Here is a 13,596-nt window from a genome sequence, read left to right as displayed (position 1 = left end):
GCCCGCAGCCCCCGGCACAGACGGCACCGCTCGGCAGAGCCTCTCAGGAACTGTAGTTTTTATTTTTGGTTGAAGAGGCCCAAACGGAGAACAACGTCAGATGCACATTCGCGGCCGTCGGACCCCATTCGTCTGTGTGGCAGCAGCAGCGACGGTCCGAGGGGGGCAGGAGGCCACGGCCAGGACAGGGAGGGTCACGATGAAGCTGGTCTGAGTGCACAAGATGCCAAGGAAGGAGGGCAGTTGCCATTAGATTTTCCAGATTTGGTTTTGCCTACCCTTTGGTCCGTATCGCCATCCCTGTGACTACACGGTGTGCCAACACAGCCCTTCTTTCCCTCTCCTCAGCATTCAGTGTTGCCTTTTCTGAACTTCTTAAACTATAAACAGAATCTTTTTGTCAAGTCTCATGTCATGGTTTTTGGACTCTACTACAGAGCACGGACAGATGGTTTTAACAAACAGCCTCTGGAAAACAGACACAGCCGTATCTCAAAGCACGGATCATCTGCCTCCCCAGTTCTGTTCAGCCTTCCTATGAATCCAAACAATAATACACTTCCCACCAGCTGAAATCACATACTTGCTGTAAGTCAGAGCCTCATACGCAAAGACAAGGGCACCTCAGCTCTATATCCTCCTGCGATCATCTTCACCAGAGACGGGCAGAGTTTATGTTCCAAGTTACTTCCTAAAGCTTAAGTTGTTTCTTTACCGCTTTCTCCCCACAGAAAAGTCACTTTGGTGACTTCTGTACTGAAACAGAGATAATTCTTGGTGGGCACTCTGCCACACATAAGAAAAGAAAAATAAAAACCAATTCACTAAGTTAGTAGCGGCAAAATCCCCAGAAAGAACAAAAAAATAAATTTACACCTCTATCCCATTGTGTTGTCAGACTCTTGTTGTGTTCCATTTACATCATGACTAACCAGGTCCATGAGAAAAACAAGAAAGTAACAATGAAATAAATAGATGCTGACATTCGTGAGATTTCAGGGTGTTACAACTCATCATTTTTCCTGCTTTCTCCTCCAGCTTGTGTCTTCTCATTTTTGGACCCTGTGTAAGGAAGCAAACTCAGTTACACACTGCAGTGGTTTTCACAGCATGCAAAGCAGTGCCAAGAGTCCCTGACACTCACAAAGTTTTCCACCAAACTCTCAGTCCATGGTACAGAGGTCGGGGATGCTTTGGGGACTGGCACTCGTGAACTGCACCTCCTAACAGGCTGCGCTGGCGACGGGAGTGGCAGAACCGGACCGTGCCCGCATGGCAGCTCTCGAGCAGAGCCAGTCCTACAGCCACAGGACTGGCTGCAAACTGCAGGGGCAGGGGCACAGAGCAGCTGCTGAGGCAGCTGTGCATTACAACTTCATTCTGAACAACAAAAATGCAGGAATGGCAAGGAACCAAAATCTGTCTTCCTGTTTGCAGAATTAACGATGTATCTGCAGTCAGGGGTTCTACTCTTGTACTACCTCCTGCAGCTAAAAATCTGCACAGCAACCCACAGACAGCTTGCACTTGCAGCTCCCAAGTTACAGATTGTTAGTCAAACATTTACCCACCAGAGTCTGATCCAGGCTCGGCATCTATTGCTGCTTTCTCGACTGTAGGAGGTTCCTTGGCTGGACCAATATCCTCCAGTTTGTCTACATTTAAAGTGGAAAGAAATAAAAGTCAAGGGAGAAAACACAGGAGACAAGGTGCATGGAGATTAGGTGAGTAGAAGCAAGGTTAAACCAGCCATCTGTGGTACCTCAGCAGGACTGTAATAGTTCACTCTCACAGCAGATTGCTCTATAACACTCAAGAGAAGCATCATAAAACTGCTCCTTATTCCCCACTGCCTCTGAGTGCCAGGCACTCCTTGGAAGCTCTGAAGACTGACTGGTGGTACAGGCAAGTGACCTTTGGAACTGTGACTATAAACAGGATCCCTCGCTCAGGTCAGAGGAACCAGCAGGAACTCTGCTGACAAACAGCACTCCAGATTTAAAAGGACCAGGGGACTCACGACCTTAGGATTTTAGAAAGTTCAGAAAACTGCAAGTCCTAGTGTCTCAAGATTTTTTTTTTTCTGGGGTCTATCTAGGTCACAAATCTTTCTCATTAACAGCTCATTCTATTCCTTGATCTAGGACCGGACCTTGAGTACTTCCCTCTGCACATCAGAGTGCAGTCAATGGCTTATCTTTCCTAGAAGGCAGCCAGCGAGACAGATACTGACTAACCATCGTGGGAATATATATATACTGTTTCCTCACAAAAAAACTCAAATGGTGGGGGGAAAAGGATGCTGCCATATGTAGATTTTCCCAACTGTCTTTGAAAATTAAGAGGAAGGTAATTAAATTCCACAGTTAACTATTGTCCTCCCTTCTTTAGCTCCTTTTCACTCAAGGCAGAGAGACACAAGTGTGTTACATGTGGTAATTATATACTAAAAGTTATATACACACTCCCCACCTGCTCCTTACCTTCTTGTTTCCCCTCCGTAGGAGGGATAGTGTTCTCAGTCTCAGGGGCTGCTGTAGCATTCTTAGCTGAATCGGTTTTTGTGGCGTTTTTCTCCCTTTTGGGTTTGGGTTTTGCAAACTTGGCCTTATTCAGGAGATACTGCACTTCCCTGTCAAGGGCTGCTATCTTGAGCTCTATATCTTTGGACAGCAGCACAGGTTTCTCAGTAGGAGAGAGCTTGTTCTGTTCAGCCAGCGTCTCATTTTTCCAGATCTGTGGGATGTGAGGGAAGAGGTGCTTTTGGAATGCATCTGGGTTACAGGAACTGCTGTATATCACAGTATCTCAAAGTCACTGTCTCTAGTGTTTCTGTCTTACTCAGGACAGCTCTGCTCCCTGCTACACAACCTCTTACTCAGACACAGGACAAAGAGAAACAAAACCCAGCTGCTGCCTTTAAAAACCACAGTCAGATCACTGGGCTCTACCACCACCCCGGAGACAACTCCAAATGCAACACAGGAACCACTATACCCTCCAGACATGCTGGTGTCAGGCTGGGCATTAGGAAACACTCAAACACACAAATGATTTGCTGGTGGCAAAAAAACAAAATATGCACACTCTACTCCGTGACCTTCAGTGAAAGGACAGGGAGGAAACACAACCCAAGCTGCCACCCCACCCTCCCCCAGCATCACTCCATCCTTTAGTACCGTTGTTTCATTGATGGCTTTTTCCAGTGTACTCAGTTCCACTTCTGTGAATATCTGGTCAGCCTCTGGAATCATTCGGGCTCCCCTGTAGACAAGAAAGCTTATTTTTGTTAAGCCAAGCAGACTGCACTTTGGCAACTCTGTGGTTACAGCTCAAGTAATACAACAGCATAATAACCATCATAGGGTGCGAGCAGCACTGGAACCTTCCTGCCCCCCCAGTTTGGACAGAGCTCATGTGTGCCTGTTCAAGGGTCCTACAGACTTGGGCATAGGGAGCAGAGCTCTGCTCATCTTTTCTCAGCAAGTGCCAGTGACTTTCAGACCACATTCACTCTGGTCTCGTTCTGCTGGCAGCTCTTACATGACCAGCTGCATGACATTCCCTCCCAACAGCCTGCTCTTACTTGAGGAAGATGGTGGAGTGGTTGAGCAGACTTTCTAGGGCAGCCAGGCGTTCTGGCCACTTTCTCCTTTCCTCGACACGGAAGAAAAGGTTCCTACAAAGCTTTTTCAGCTCCAAAAGCTTGTCTTTCAGCTCCTGCAAATGGGGGAGAGGAGAAAGGAGACACTTAGTTTGACCATTGTCTAACATTGATGACTACAGAAGTTAAAACTGCATTTATTGTTTGCTCTATCAAATACACCATCTTAGTGCAGTAAAAAGAGCCACACAACAAAGCTTTAAGTGGAATCAACTTCGTATTTTGTTCTGTGCATAATGCAAGACACTCTCAAGAACGAGATTACAAAGGCTCTGACAGCCTGTGTGATCATTTCCATGTCAGTGAGAGCAGACTGGTATCCTGACTGCACACAGCAATACCTTCGTTGCAGCTGCATAGCCCTCCTCCTCCATCCAACTGGAAGCCTCATTAAGCTTTTTGGAAATTTCTTCTCTCTGCTCCTCTGTTGAGACAAACTGATATTCCTCTTGGTAAAGCTTGTCCTGAAAAGACCAGAGCAAACACTCCTGTCAAACACCACTGAGCCTGGAAGCATAAAACAAACAGAGCACTCGCAACTGGGCTGGGGTGCTGCCTGCCAACAGCCAGGAGCATGATGAGAATACACCAGGTGTAGACACATGCACAGCCCAGGTAAATGATGGTGATGCTGCAACAGCCATAATTTCACGTGCACTTAACACTAGTTGCTTCTTTTGCACAACAGTTCCTGAGAAGCTGTAGCTTCTTTAAAGCCTGGGGGCAATTGTTCTAAAGCACACAGGTAAGTGCATATAAGGGATACTGGAAACCCAAAGTACAATGTGTTACACACACTGAAGGGAAGGTTCATTTTGTATTGAGGAAACATGGGCCTGAGAAGCCTAACAGCATCAAAAACAGTGACTGAAAGATGAAAGCTAGGCTCTTCAAATCAGCTTCCCCCAGCTCAAATAACATTCCTGCACCCAGAGGAGCCACAAACTGTGCAAGACACTTCTACTTGCTCTCCTGGAATTCTCATTTCTTTATATCTCTCTCTTACCTGGGTCTCAAAGATGAATGACTCCAAGCTGTTGGCCGATTTTTCCCTTTCCTGTTTCTCTAGATCTCTGATCGTCAAGTCTTGGAGTCTAACAGGCAAAGAAAAGAGAAATCAAAGGCAGGAAGTGCCTTTGCATGAGCAGCACATCACACACCAGCTCCTGAGCAGTGCTATACGAGCCATCACCATTCCAAAGCAATCCACTTCCTTCATCTAGAGCTCTAACCTGGCAGAGCCATTTCAAACCTACTTTTTCATTGAGCTCTTCAGTTCATCTTCGACGAGGTCAGGCACATCGTTTATGTCCACCTCCATGGTGACCTCATGGACAAGCTTCTGCTTCTTGGGTGCTTTGATTTTCTTCTCTTCCTCTGTTTTGGCAGCTGTGCTGTCACCAGAACTTTTGGATAGTTCTTCCTCTTTTGTAGTTTCTCTATTTTCTTTAGGATCCTGTAACACAAAGTATGTTCTCAGGCAAGGAAGAGATTTTCAGACTCTGCCAATTTTTTTCCAAGGCAGGGCACTTATAGAGAAGGGAGAATTTCACTGGGGAAATGCCATTTCTCAGGTATAGAAATTAGTCTAAATTCCTTCAACCTGATGCTTACCTGAGGCTCTAATTTCTCGCCTTCTTCCTTTTTCTGTGACTCTGCTTTCGGAGAGGCAGTTTCTGCCTGGCCTGGAGACTGCTGTTTCTCTTCTCCCTGCTCTTCACCAGCATCTTCAGAACTGCTTTTCTGGTCTTGTTTCTCACCCTGCTCTTCTTTACCTGTGTCTGCTAGGCTCTCTTCCTCTTCCTGGTCATCATAGGCAAGTAAAAGGGAAAGCAAACCAGTGTTTTAAATGTAGAAATTCCATGCAAATGTTTCACCAAAGAGGTAATTCTACAACAAGACTCAAGGACTCCCTCCTGCTGGCAATCCCTCTGGGGCTCACCTGAACAGCGTCTGTCAGGTTCTCTCCGGTCTCTGGTGTAGGGCTGCCACCTCCAAACAGGCTTGAGATGGTGTTTCCAAGTTCTGTCGATGGGAGACAAAAACCCCAGAATGTTACATATCCAAAGGAGGAAGAAAGTCATCTTCAGCTTTCAGTCCTTCCCCTCACAACCACAACGATTGCCAAGGAGCTCCATTGGCAGCACAGGTGAACTCCACACACTCCAGACTCATCCTTCTCTGACCTCCCTCCATTGTCCTTGCATGCACAGACTGTGTAACCTCCCACATCCAAAGAAATGCAATGCTTGTAGTTATCTCAGCCACTACAGGTAACAAAATAGTCAGTGTGAATACCAAAGTTCAGCATTTACTTGTCAGTGTTGACTCCTCCTCCAGCTTGTCTTCCACCAAGGTCTCAAACACAGATTCCACCTTGAAAATAGGGAGCTCAGGATTAGTTTTAATCAGGGACCATCCATACCAGAGAGAGGGACAGAACTGGAAAATACATCAGCTGACAATCATCCCAACAGGTAGTGCTTACCCGGTCAAGACTCAGTACTCCACTCTCATCCATGTTGAAGTGAGCTTTGATGCCTTTGGATTCATAATCTGAGTGCTTCTTGAAACTCTCCCCAACTCCCTTTAGCCTCACAGTGGTGAGATTGAGAGAACCAAAAACTCTGATGACACAGAGACAAAAGTAGAAAGAGAACTCAGGATAACAGCGCTTCAGAACAGCTAACCCCTGCTCATGGTCACGCTGGCAGTGATGGGCAACTGCACAAAGCAGGGACTGGCAGGGGTTCAGTTTGCTAAAGCACACGCAGCTCGGAGTATAGATGTGCCAGTGCCAGTCAGACACACAGGCTGCCCGCCAATACATTTCCAGCCAGGCATGTTGCACTGCCACGGAGCTGCCAGCTCAGGTGCTGGGCTCAACTCACCTCAGGTCATCCTGGCTCAGGAATGTCAGATCCCCATAGTTGACATAAAACTCAAAGTCATCTGTGTAGCGGTTGAAAGTGATCACTTTGCGCTGGGGATAGGGTGCCATGCGCTGGAACAAAATCCGCTTGTTATGCTTTAAACTCCTCGATTTATCATCCTCCTCAACTTCACGAGTAAACTCCACCTGCACAACAAACAGAAAATGACGCTCAGCAAATGTCAGCTTCTTCTGTGGCATCTACATCAGCAGCATCTGGCTTCTCTGCTTCATGAAAAAGTTGGGGAACAGGAAAATATTCCTCAACTGATGTTTACATATGTCTGGCTCCTTGGATATTGCACTTCTACAGTACAGAAGACTTTCCTCCGCTTTCTTTATTAGATTGGCAGAAAGACCTCCCAGAGTTTCTTTACTCAAAGGAAACCAACAGGTTCAAACCTGGACCATTTCTCCCAGCACAGCCCCATTTGCCCAAACCTTGCACAAGAGAAGGAAAGCCAAGGGTTACCTGGATAGGAAACACAGCGGCATCCCGAACAACGAAGGGCTTCACCTTAAAGGCTTTGCTCAGAGCAGCTGCCTGGTAGACTGCACCCATAGCAGCAGCCTCATCAGCATTGATATTCTTGCCCAGCTCTTCTCTACGAAGGGAAAAGCAACAGACATGAGGTTTGCAGTCTCTGCCACAAACAGCAGCTTGCCAATGGGAGACAGACTAGAAGGGGGCCTCACATACTCACTTGCCCACAGCTTTCAGCAAAACCTCCTGCACTTTGGGGACCCGTGTGGCACCGCCAACTAGAATCACCTGGTCAATTCCATCCTAGGGATTGGAAACAGTCACCTTGTCTTGAGAAAGCAATTTTGGAAAGCTAAGTTCAGGGCTTCCTTACACTCCTTCCCCAGTCACCACGTGCTGATGGGGTGCTCTTAGAGCACCCTGCTGTCCCCGTGCAGGCCAGTGCCTGACAGAACTCAGACAGAATGACACGAGCCGTGCCAACATGAGGCACCTGGAGTCAGGTCTGTCAAAGAGTGACAATGAGATCATGGTTTCGAGCCACCTGAACCATGTGGCTTGACTCAAAATTAAACAGACTATAGTTTAATGCCAAAGGAGATAGTGACCCAGGAAGCCAGTTGGACCAGAACAGACAGAAACCTGGACTCTAAGAGGTGACTCAGTGTCTTGCATTGAAGACCAGAGCCCAAAGTTGCTCAACAGCATCCTGGCACCCTGGAAAGTGAGCATTGAACACCACAGTGACTCTCTAAAAAACTGCCTCGGGTTCGGTCCAACTGCAGCCCAAAATGGGGCTCCCTTCAGGGAGCGCACAAAGCAGAAGCACAAATACCAATAATTCTGTTTCCAGGCTCTTTCAGTTAAAACTTCAGGAGGGAGACCAGAACCAGCATCCAAGACAAAAAGAGGAAAGATCAGTATTTCAAACCTCCAACCAAGAGTAAAGTGTTTTAACAGAAAGAAACCCCTCCTCCAAGTCCTTCATTTCTGGTGGAATGTGCAGGGAGCCATGACACACTCCTGCTTGACACTGCAGCAGGTAAATACTATACTCTGCAGCACCAACACCACTATCACAACAGCAGGCATCTACCTCCCAGCAGTGCTGATGACACAACCACAGGTGCCTCGATCATGATGTGACAGCAGCTCCACAGACAGAAACTTCAGGCTCGTTAATGCATTCTTGTAAACGTACCATGTTCATCTCTGCACTGCTCAGAGCCTGTTGCACAGGTCCTGGGACGCGCTTGAACAAGTCAGAGCACAAATCCTCAAATTCTTGCCTTGAGACCTTGGCTTTGAAGTCGATGTCATCCAGTAGTCCCTCAATCTGTCCAGAAAAAAACCCAGCCAGAATGAAATTATTTGTGGAGCATTCTCTGACCAAAATCTTTGCATGACTTGCCCAGTATGCAAAAAGTTCTGGTTTTCTTAACACACCATGGACCTGATTGTGCTCATCTGACCCTCTGCCATTGCTAAAGTGATAAGAGGATGGAACGTGGGTGTAACAGACAGCTTCTCTCAGTGAAAGTTTATTTAACAAACTTGATACGAATAACTCTCCTTCAATTTACTCAATCACTGGTGCTACCAAGTGGGCACAAACCGAGAGGGACCACAGGAAAGATGCTCCTCGGCAGCCCAGCACTGCAGAGGCACAGTGTTCCCTCACACCAGTCCTCCACCCACCCCACCCTTAGCCCAAAAAAAAGCAGGAGCCCCAAGCAGGTCAGACCTGTGCCATGTGGTCAGCGTTGGCACTGAGCACAGTTTTCAGGCGGTTGGCCTCCTTCAGCAGCTTGGCCATGGCCCGGGGATTCTTCCGGACATCTTTTGAAGGGTGCTGCTCATTAAAGAGCTTTGCCAAGTAGTCCCGGAGACGAAGCTCCATCTCTAAACCTCCAAGAGTACGGTCAAACCTGAGCAAAAGAATGAAAGGAGATGAAACAACTGAAACCGAACTGAAATACAAACAAACTTCATGTGTTATTTTGCAAATATGCAGAGCAGCAAGTGGAAAAAGTAGCTGCAGTATTATCAGCTGTGACTGACTGTGAAAGTACAATGGTTGCCCCAAAAACAACACATTATAAGGAAAGAAAAAAAAAGACTCACTGTCACAACAGCCTTTGAGCAGGAAATTTCATTACATTTGTGGTAAAAGCCCTATTGCCAAGCACATAAAACAGCTAAGAAGCCAAAGGACAACTGTCTCAGGTATTTTCTTGGAAAAGCAGTATAAATGCTTTGGAGTTAAAATTGCTGGGCTGGCTATGCACAGCACCCCCTCTTTGCTTGGCAATACGTTCATTCCTCTCTATAAGGATATTCCTCTTTTTCAAACTGACACACTCTAATTCTATAGGATCACATGAAATGGAACAGGTTTACATGGTTTGAGGCTATCAAAAAGCAAGTCTGAAGCAAACTAAGTACACTAGTTCCCTTCTGGGCTCATGGAAGTTCTCAGTTACCTTCTCCACAAGTTAGCAACACTAGAGTTATTCCCAACTGGAGCTTTCTCACTCCAAATGTTTTCCACCCAACCACCCAAATTTCTGTGCTGAAACCTCACTGCAAAATTTTACATGTAGAAAAGACTGTGAAACAAATGGTTTCTTTCCTGAGTCCTGTGGGGTTTGTGCAACTCATGCAGAATTCTTACCCAATGCCCTGGATCTGCAATTGAGGTTGAGTTCCTGAATCCTTAGTTTTCACTGTCTGATATGTAACAATGGTACAAATGGTGCTTCCTGCTCCCATGTCGTAAAACATGATATTCTGAAAAGAAAAGCTGGGACAGTGAAGCAGAAACACCTGGATATCCGCGTGAATAAGGAAAGAACCCATGGATTTCAGCACGATACAGGCCGTGACTATCCACTCCCTGGACCAGCTTTATCCCATAAGGGCAAGACTCAGACCAAACACAGGAGATGTTCAGGGTCACACTTGACAGAAAAGAACAAGAAAACTTTTCACATCTATTTCATAGCTCAAAAACCAAAGCTTTGCCCTTTAAAAGTTTCTCCAACCTCAAGAAAATCAAGTACTTCCAAGTCAGTGTTCCAATATCTCAAGTAATTGTTACTGTTATTTCCCCCAGTTCATGGGCAAGGAACAAACACTGGTTTTACAAAACGGGAACTCCCAGCACCTGCCCTCACTCCAGAAGCTCTTGGGCTTCACCACACATGCACACCAGCTTTAACCTCTGTGTCTTGTTGATGAACATGTGAAAACAGAGGAGACTGGTTGACCAGCAGAGTCTGCCTTAAGTTCTTTGGATTTTTTCTGCAGCACTTTCTCCCCTGCGTGCAGGCACTCAGCTGCTCTCTGCATCTCCCAGCAGCACCTACCTGTGCAGTGGCATTGATGTCTTTCCTCCTAAAGACCCCATAGTTGAGTGCCACAGCAGTGTTGTCGTTGATGAGCTGCAGCACCTTGAGGTCGGCCATGCGGGCGGCGTGCAGAACCGCCCTCCTCTCCGCCTGGTTGAAGTAGGCAGGAACTGTGATCACCACGTCCTTGATGGGCTGCTCTGAAAAAGTCGCACAGAACATGTTTATTGATCAGTCAGCCACATGCAAAGACTTGTGACAGGGTGACAGCAGCAAAGATTTGTACAGGATGCAATCCTACAGCAGCAGGAGGATGCCTAGGGATGAATCTCTATGTCCTGCTGAAACCAAGCAGACCTGGCAGATTCTCGCAAAGCCACGTGTCTATTGACCTCTCTTTCACAGGTCAGGATACTCTCAAATGCTCTGGGCTGCCTTCGATTTCAACAACTATTATCTTCATGGAGCCTTACATTACCTCTGGATCATGTTCACTCTACAGTAAAAAGTCCTTGGACTGGCTGTAGCGTCACTGACCACACGACACAGCCTCCTAATAATTTACCCAGTTTTCATTACTGTGGTATTTCATTAGCAACACAGTATGAAATATGCACTACAGCCTCTTCTCTGTTAGCAAGTTTCACAGCAAAGAGCCTTTTTTGCTCTTTTTGCTCCAGCAGTAAAGTCTCCATCCAGAGCAGGCACAGCACAGCCTTCACAGGGCTACTTCCACCCTCCCCTACAGCTACCTTCCCACGTGCCTCCACTCTGATCACACTCTGAGAGAGGAAACACTTCACTTTTCTCCAGAGACTGCCTGTAAGGCTCCTTCACGAGGCTGGGTGGGAACTGGGGTGCCTGCCCACAGAAACAGGAATAAGTTCCCAAACCTGCATTATATTAGAAACAAATGACAACCAGATAGTCTTGCTTACAGCCCACAGCTGGAGAGACCCAACATTCTGTTTCTAAAAACCCCTGAGTTTCCAAACACCTTTGGTATCTACTTGAATCCTATAATGCATAAACACACACACACAGAGACTGCAAGAAACAGCTAAATCCTTCCAACCTGCAAATTCCTCAGCCAGACCACGTGAATAGTTCAGGACCATCCCCAGCATCTCCTCGGGAGAATACTGTATTGTTCTACAACAGGAAAAAAAATTATGGCATCAACAGTGAGCTGCAGAAGCCTGGCAGCAAAAGTCCTTCCCGCAAAGAACCCAAAAGCGGCCACTTACGGGGACAGCTTGAAGATAACGGTCTGCCTTGCCTCATCCTTCACCAGCTCGTGCTCCGGGAAGCGGGACTGGTACAGCGCCACGTGGGGGTTATCCATTCGCTTCCCCAGCAGATCCTGGAAGTACCGGAATGCCACCTTGGGCGTCCTTATGGACTGCAGAAAAAAAAAAAAAGCACCCACCTGCATTCCTTTGGCTACACCAGTCTCAAACCAACCCCTCCCAGGCTGTGTGGGCAACAACTCTTGCTATGGGAGTAGGAGCACACAGCCAGTACACAGAGCAAGTAACACATCAAGGAGATGAGCAGCACAGAACAGCAAAATAAAATTCCCTGGCTCAGACATTCATCACAACCTTGAATACCAGTGTTCTGCGGACAGGAACTCTTACCATCCCCAGAGCACTATCACCGAAGAGACGCTCGTTCTCCTTCAAAGAAACAGCCACGGGTGTTTTCCTTCGTGACTCCCTGCGGAGAGAGAGAGGAATAAACCAGCTGAAACAGGTGAACATTCCAAACAGACTCTCTAGTGAAGAAGGATGTTGTTTCCATTCCAGAAGGACTAAGGGAAGGTGCTCAGATATCTGCTGGGGAGAGGAGGACCAGCCTCTGCTCAGCTGAGAAACTGGTAGAGAAGTCCCCCTGCCACCTTCAGTGCTTTGCTGACACTCGCTTTGTTTTTGTTTTCCTCCACCCGCAAGCAAGGCAAGACAGTTCCCTCATTCTAGCTATGACAGCCAAATGTCAGGGAGCTGGGTGAGAAACTTATTTGTTATCTCTAGTCTCCCAGAAAATGAGGATGTTCCTGATCATGCGTCCTCTTCCAACCACAGGGTCTTCACTCAAGGTCTTGGGGATGAGCTGCAGGAGCAGCTGAGTGCAGGGAAAGCTTCACCTGCTTCTTAGCAAGTGTGGGCTCTGAACACCTGCAGCAAAACAAACCTGGCTCTGGGCTGCCTTGTGGGGAACTGAGAATCAAGGAACAAGTAAGAACGTGACCTGTGCCCTTTCGGGTTCACACCATAACGTGTCCGTAACCACGTGGGCTTTCGACACTCGCTGGAAAGGTGCCCAAAGCACCTCCAAGCCCCCCAGGGTGCCCTGGACGATGCCCCACAGCTGCTCACCGGGGGCAGGAGCGAGTCACAACCATAGGGGAGGATGGGAGCGTCCCTCCGGCAGCAGAGGAACAGGGATGGATGGCTGAGCTCCAGTCATCCTCACCCCCGGGATCCAGCCCCGGTAGGACAGACCGGAGCCCCCCCGCCCCCCGTACGGCTCCCGCGGCGGAGCTAAGGACGCTGGAACAGCTCACTTGTTCAGCACGATCTCCATGGGCACCCCGGGCTTCACGATGGCGATCTTCATCGACTCGCTGCCCACGTCCACCGACATCACGGCCACCGGCTCTGCAGACAAGCCCTCTGTGAGACCCTGCTCCCGGTGCCGGCGGCCGGCAAGGGGTGAGCCCGGTCAGGGCGTTGGGGCGGCACCGAAGCACCGGCCGCTGCTCTCCCGCCGCCTCCCCCCGCGCTGCCCCGAACGTACCTGCGGCGGGCAGGAGGCACAGGAGGAGCAGCAGCCAGGGCAGCGCCCGGCCGGGCATCCGCGCCATGCTCGGCACCGCTCGGCTGGGCTGGGCTGCACTAGGCCTGGCTCGGTTGGGCTGGGCTGGACTCGGCCTGGCTCGGTTGGGCCCGGCTGGGCTGGGCTGGACTCGGCTCGGCTCGGCTCGGCTGGGCCCGGCTCGGCTGGGTGGGCTGCACTGGGCCCGGCTCGGTTGGGCCCGGCCCGGCGCGCGGAGCCGCCCCCGCCGCGCCGGCCCCGCCGCCTCGCACCGCCCCCGCCCGCACGCGGCGCGCGCTGATTGGCGCGTTCGGCGGCGCCGGCCCCGCGCACCAATCCCGCGGCGCGC

At 48.8% G+C, this 13,596-nt stretch overlaps 1 protein-coding gene across 1 annotated transcript; it reads right to left on the bottom strand.

Annotated features, from left to right (window-relative positions):
- Window positions 1-43: 43 nt before the first annotated feature.
- Window positions 44-13,506, bottom strand: HYOU1 (hypoxia up-regulated 1). The gene is made up of 24 exons (XM_051812345.1): window positions 13,230-13,506; window positions 12,997-13,090; window positions 12,071-12,149; window positions 11,678-11,832; window positions 11,506-11,582; window positions 10,449-10,630; window positions 9,755-9,870; window positions 8,825-9,008; window positions 8,282-8,416; window positions 7,301-7,383; window positions 7,069-7,201; window positions 6,556-6,743; window positions 6,153-6,291; window positions 5,980-6,040; window positions 5,607-5,689; window positions 5,279-5,467; window positions 4,921-5,120; window positions 4,671-4,758; window positions 4,006-4,128; window positions 3,587-3,720; window positions 3,180-3,264; window positions 2,484-2,736; window positions 1,572-1,655; window positions 44-1,062 (listed from the first exon to the last, which is right to left on the bottom strand). The coding sequence occupies exons 1-24, from the start codon at window positions 13,294-13,296 to the stop codon at window positions 1,004-1,006; spliced, it is 2,991 nt and encodes a 996-aa protein (XP_051668305.1). The 5' UTR covers window positions 13,297-13,506; the 3' UTR covers window positions 44-1,003.
- Window positions 13,507-13,596: the final 90 nt, after the last annotated feature.

The sequence above is a fragment of the Manacus candei genome, unplaced genomic scaffold, assembly GCF_025592945.1.
Source record: "Manacus candei isolate 608988 ecotype Guabito, Panama unplaced genomic scaffold, ASM2559294v1 h1tg000086l, whole genome shotgun sequence".
NCBI classification, from domain to species: Eukaryota; Metazoa; Chordata; class Aves; order Passeriformes; family Pipridae; genus Manacus; species Manacus candei.
This window is presented reverse-complemented; position numbering and strand designations above follow the sequence as displayed.

What these genes read in the sequence shown, in the direction of transcription:
- HYOU1 (XM_051812345.1), bottom strand. Translation starts at nt 13,296, where the DNA reads ATGGCGCGGATGCCCGGCCGGGCGCTGCCCTGGCTGCTGCTCCTCCTG. An exon ending in GTGCCTCCTGCCCGCCGCAG is followed by an intron (nt 13,091 to 13,229) that starts GTACGTTCGGGG and finishes GCTTGTCTGCAG; the next exon opens with AGCCGGTGGCCGTGATGTCG. An exon ending in ATGGAGATCGTGCTGAACAA is followed by an intron (nt 12,150 to 12,996) that starts GTGAGCTGTTCC and finishes CTCTCTCCGCAG; the next exon opens with GGAGTCACGAAGGAAAACAC.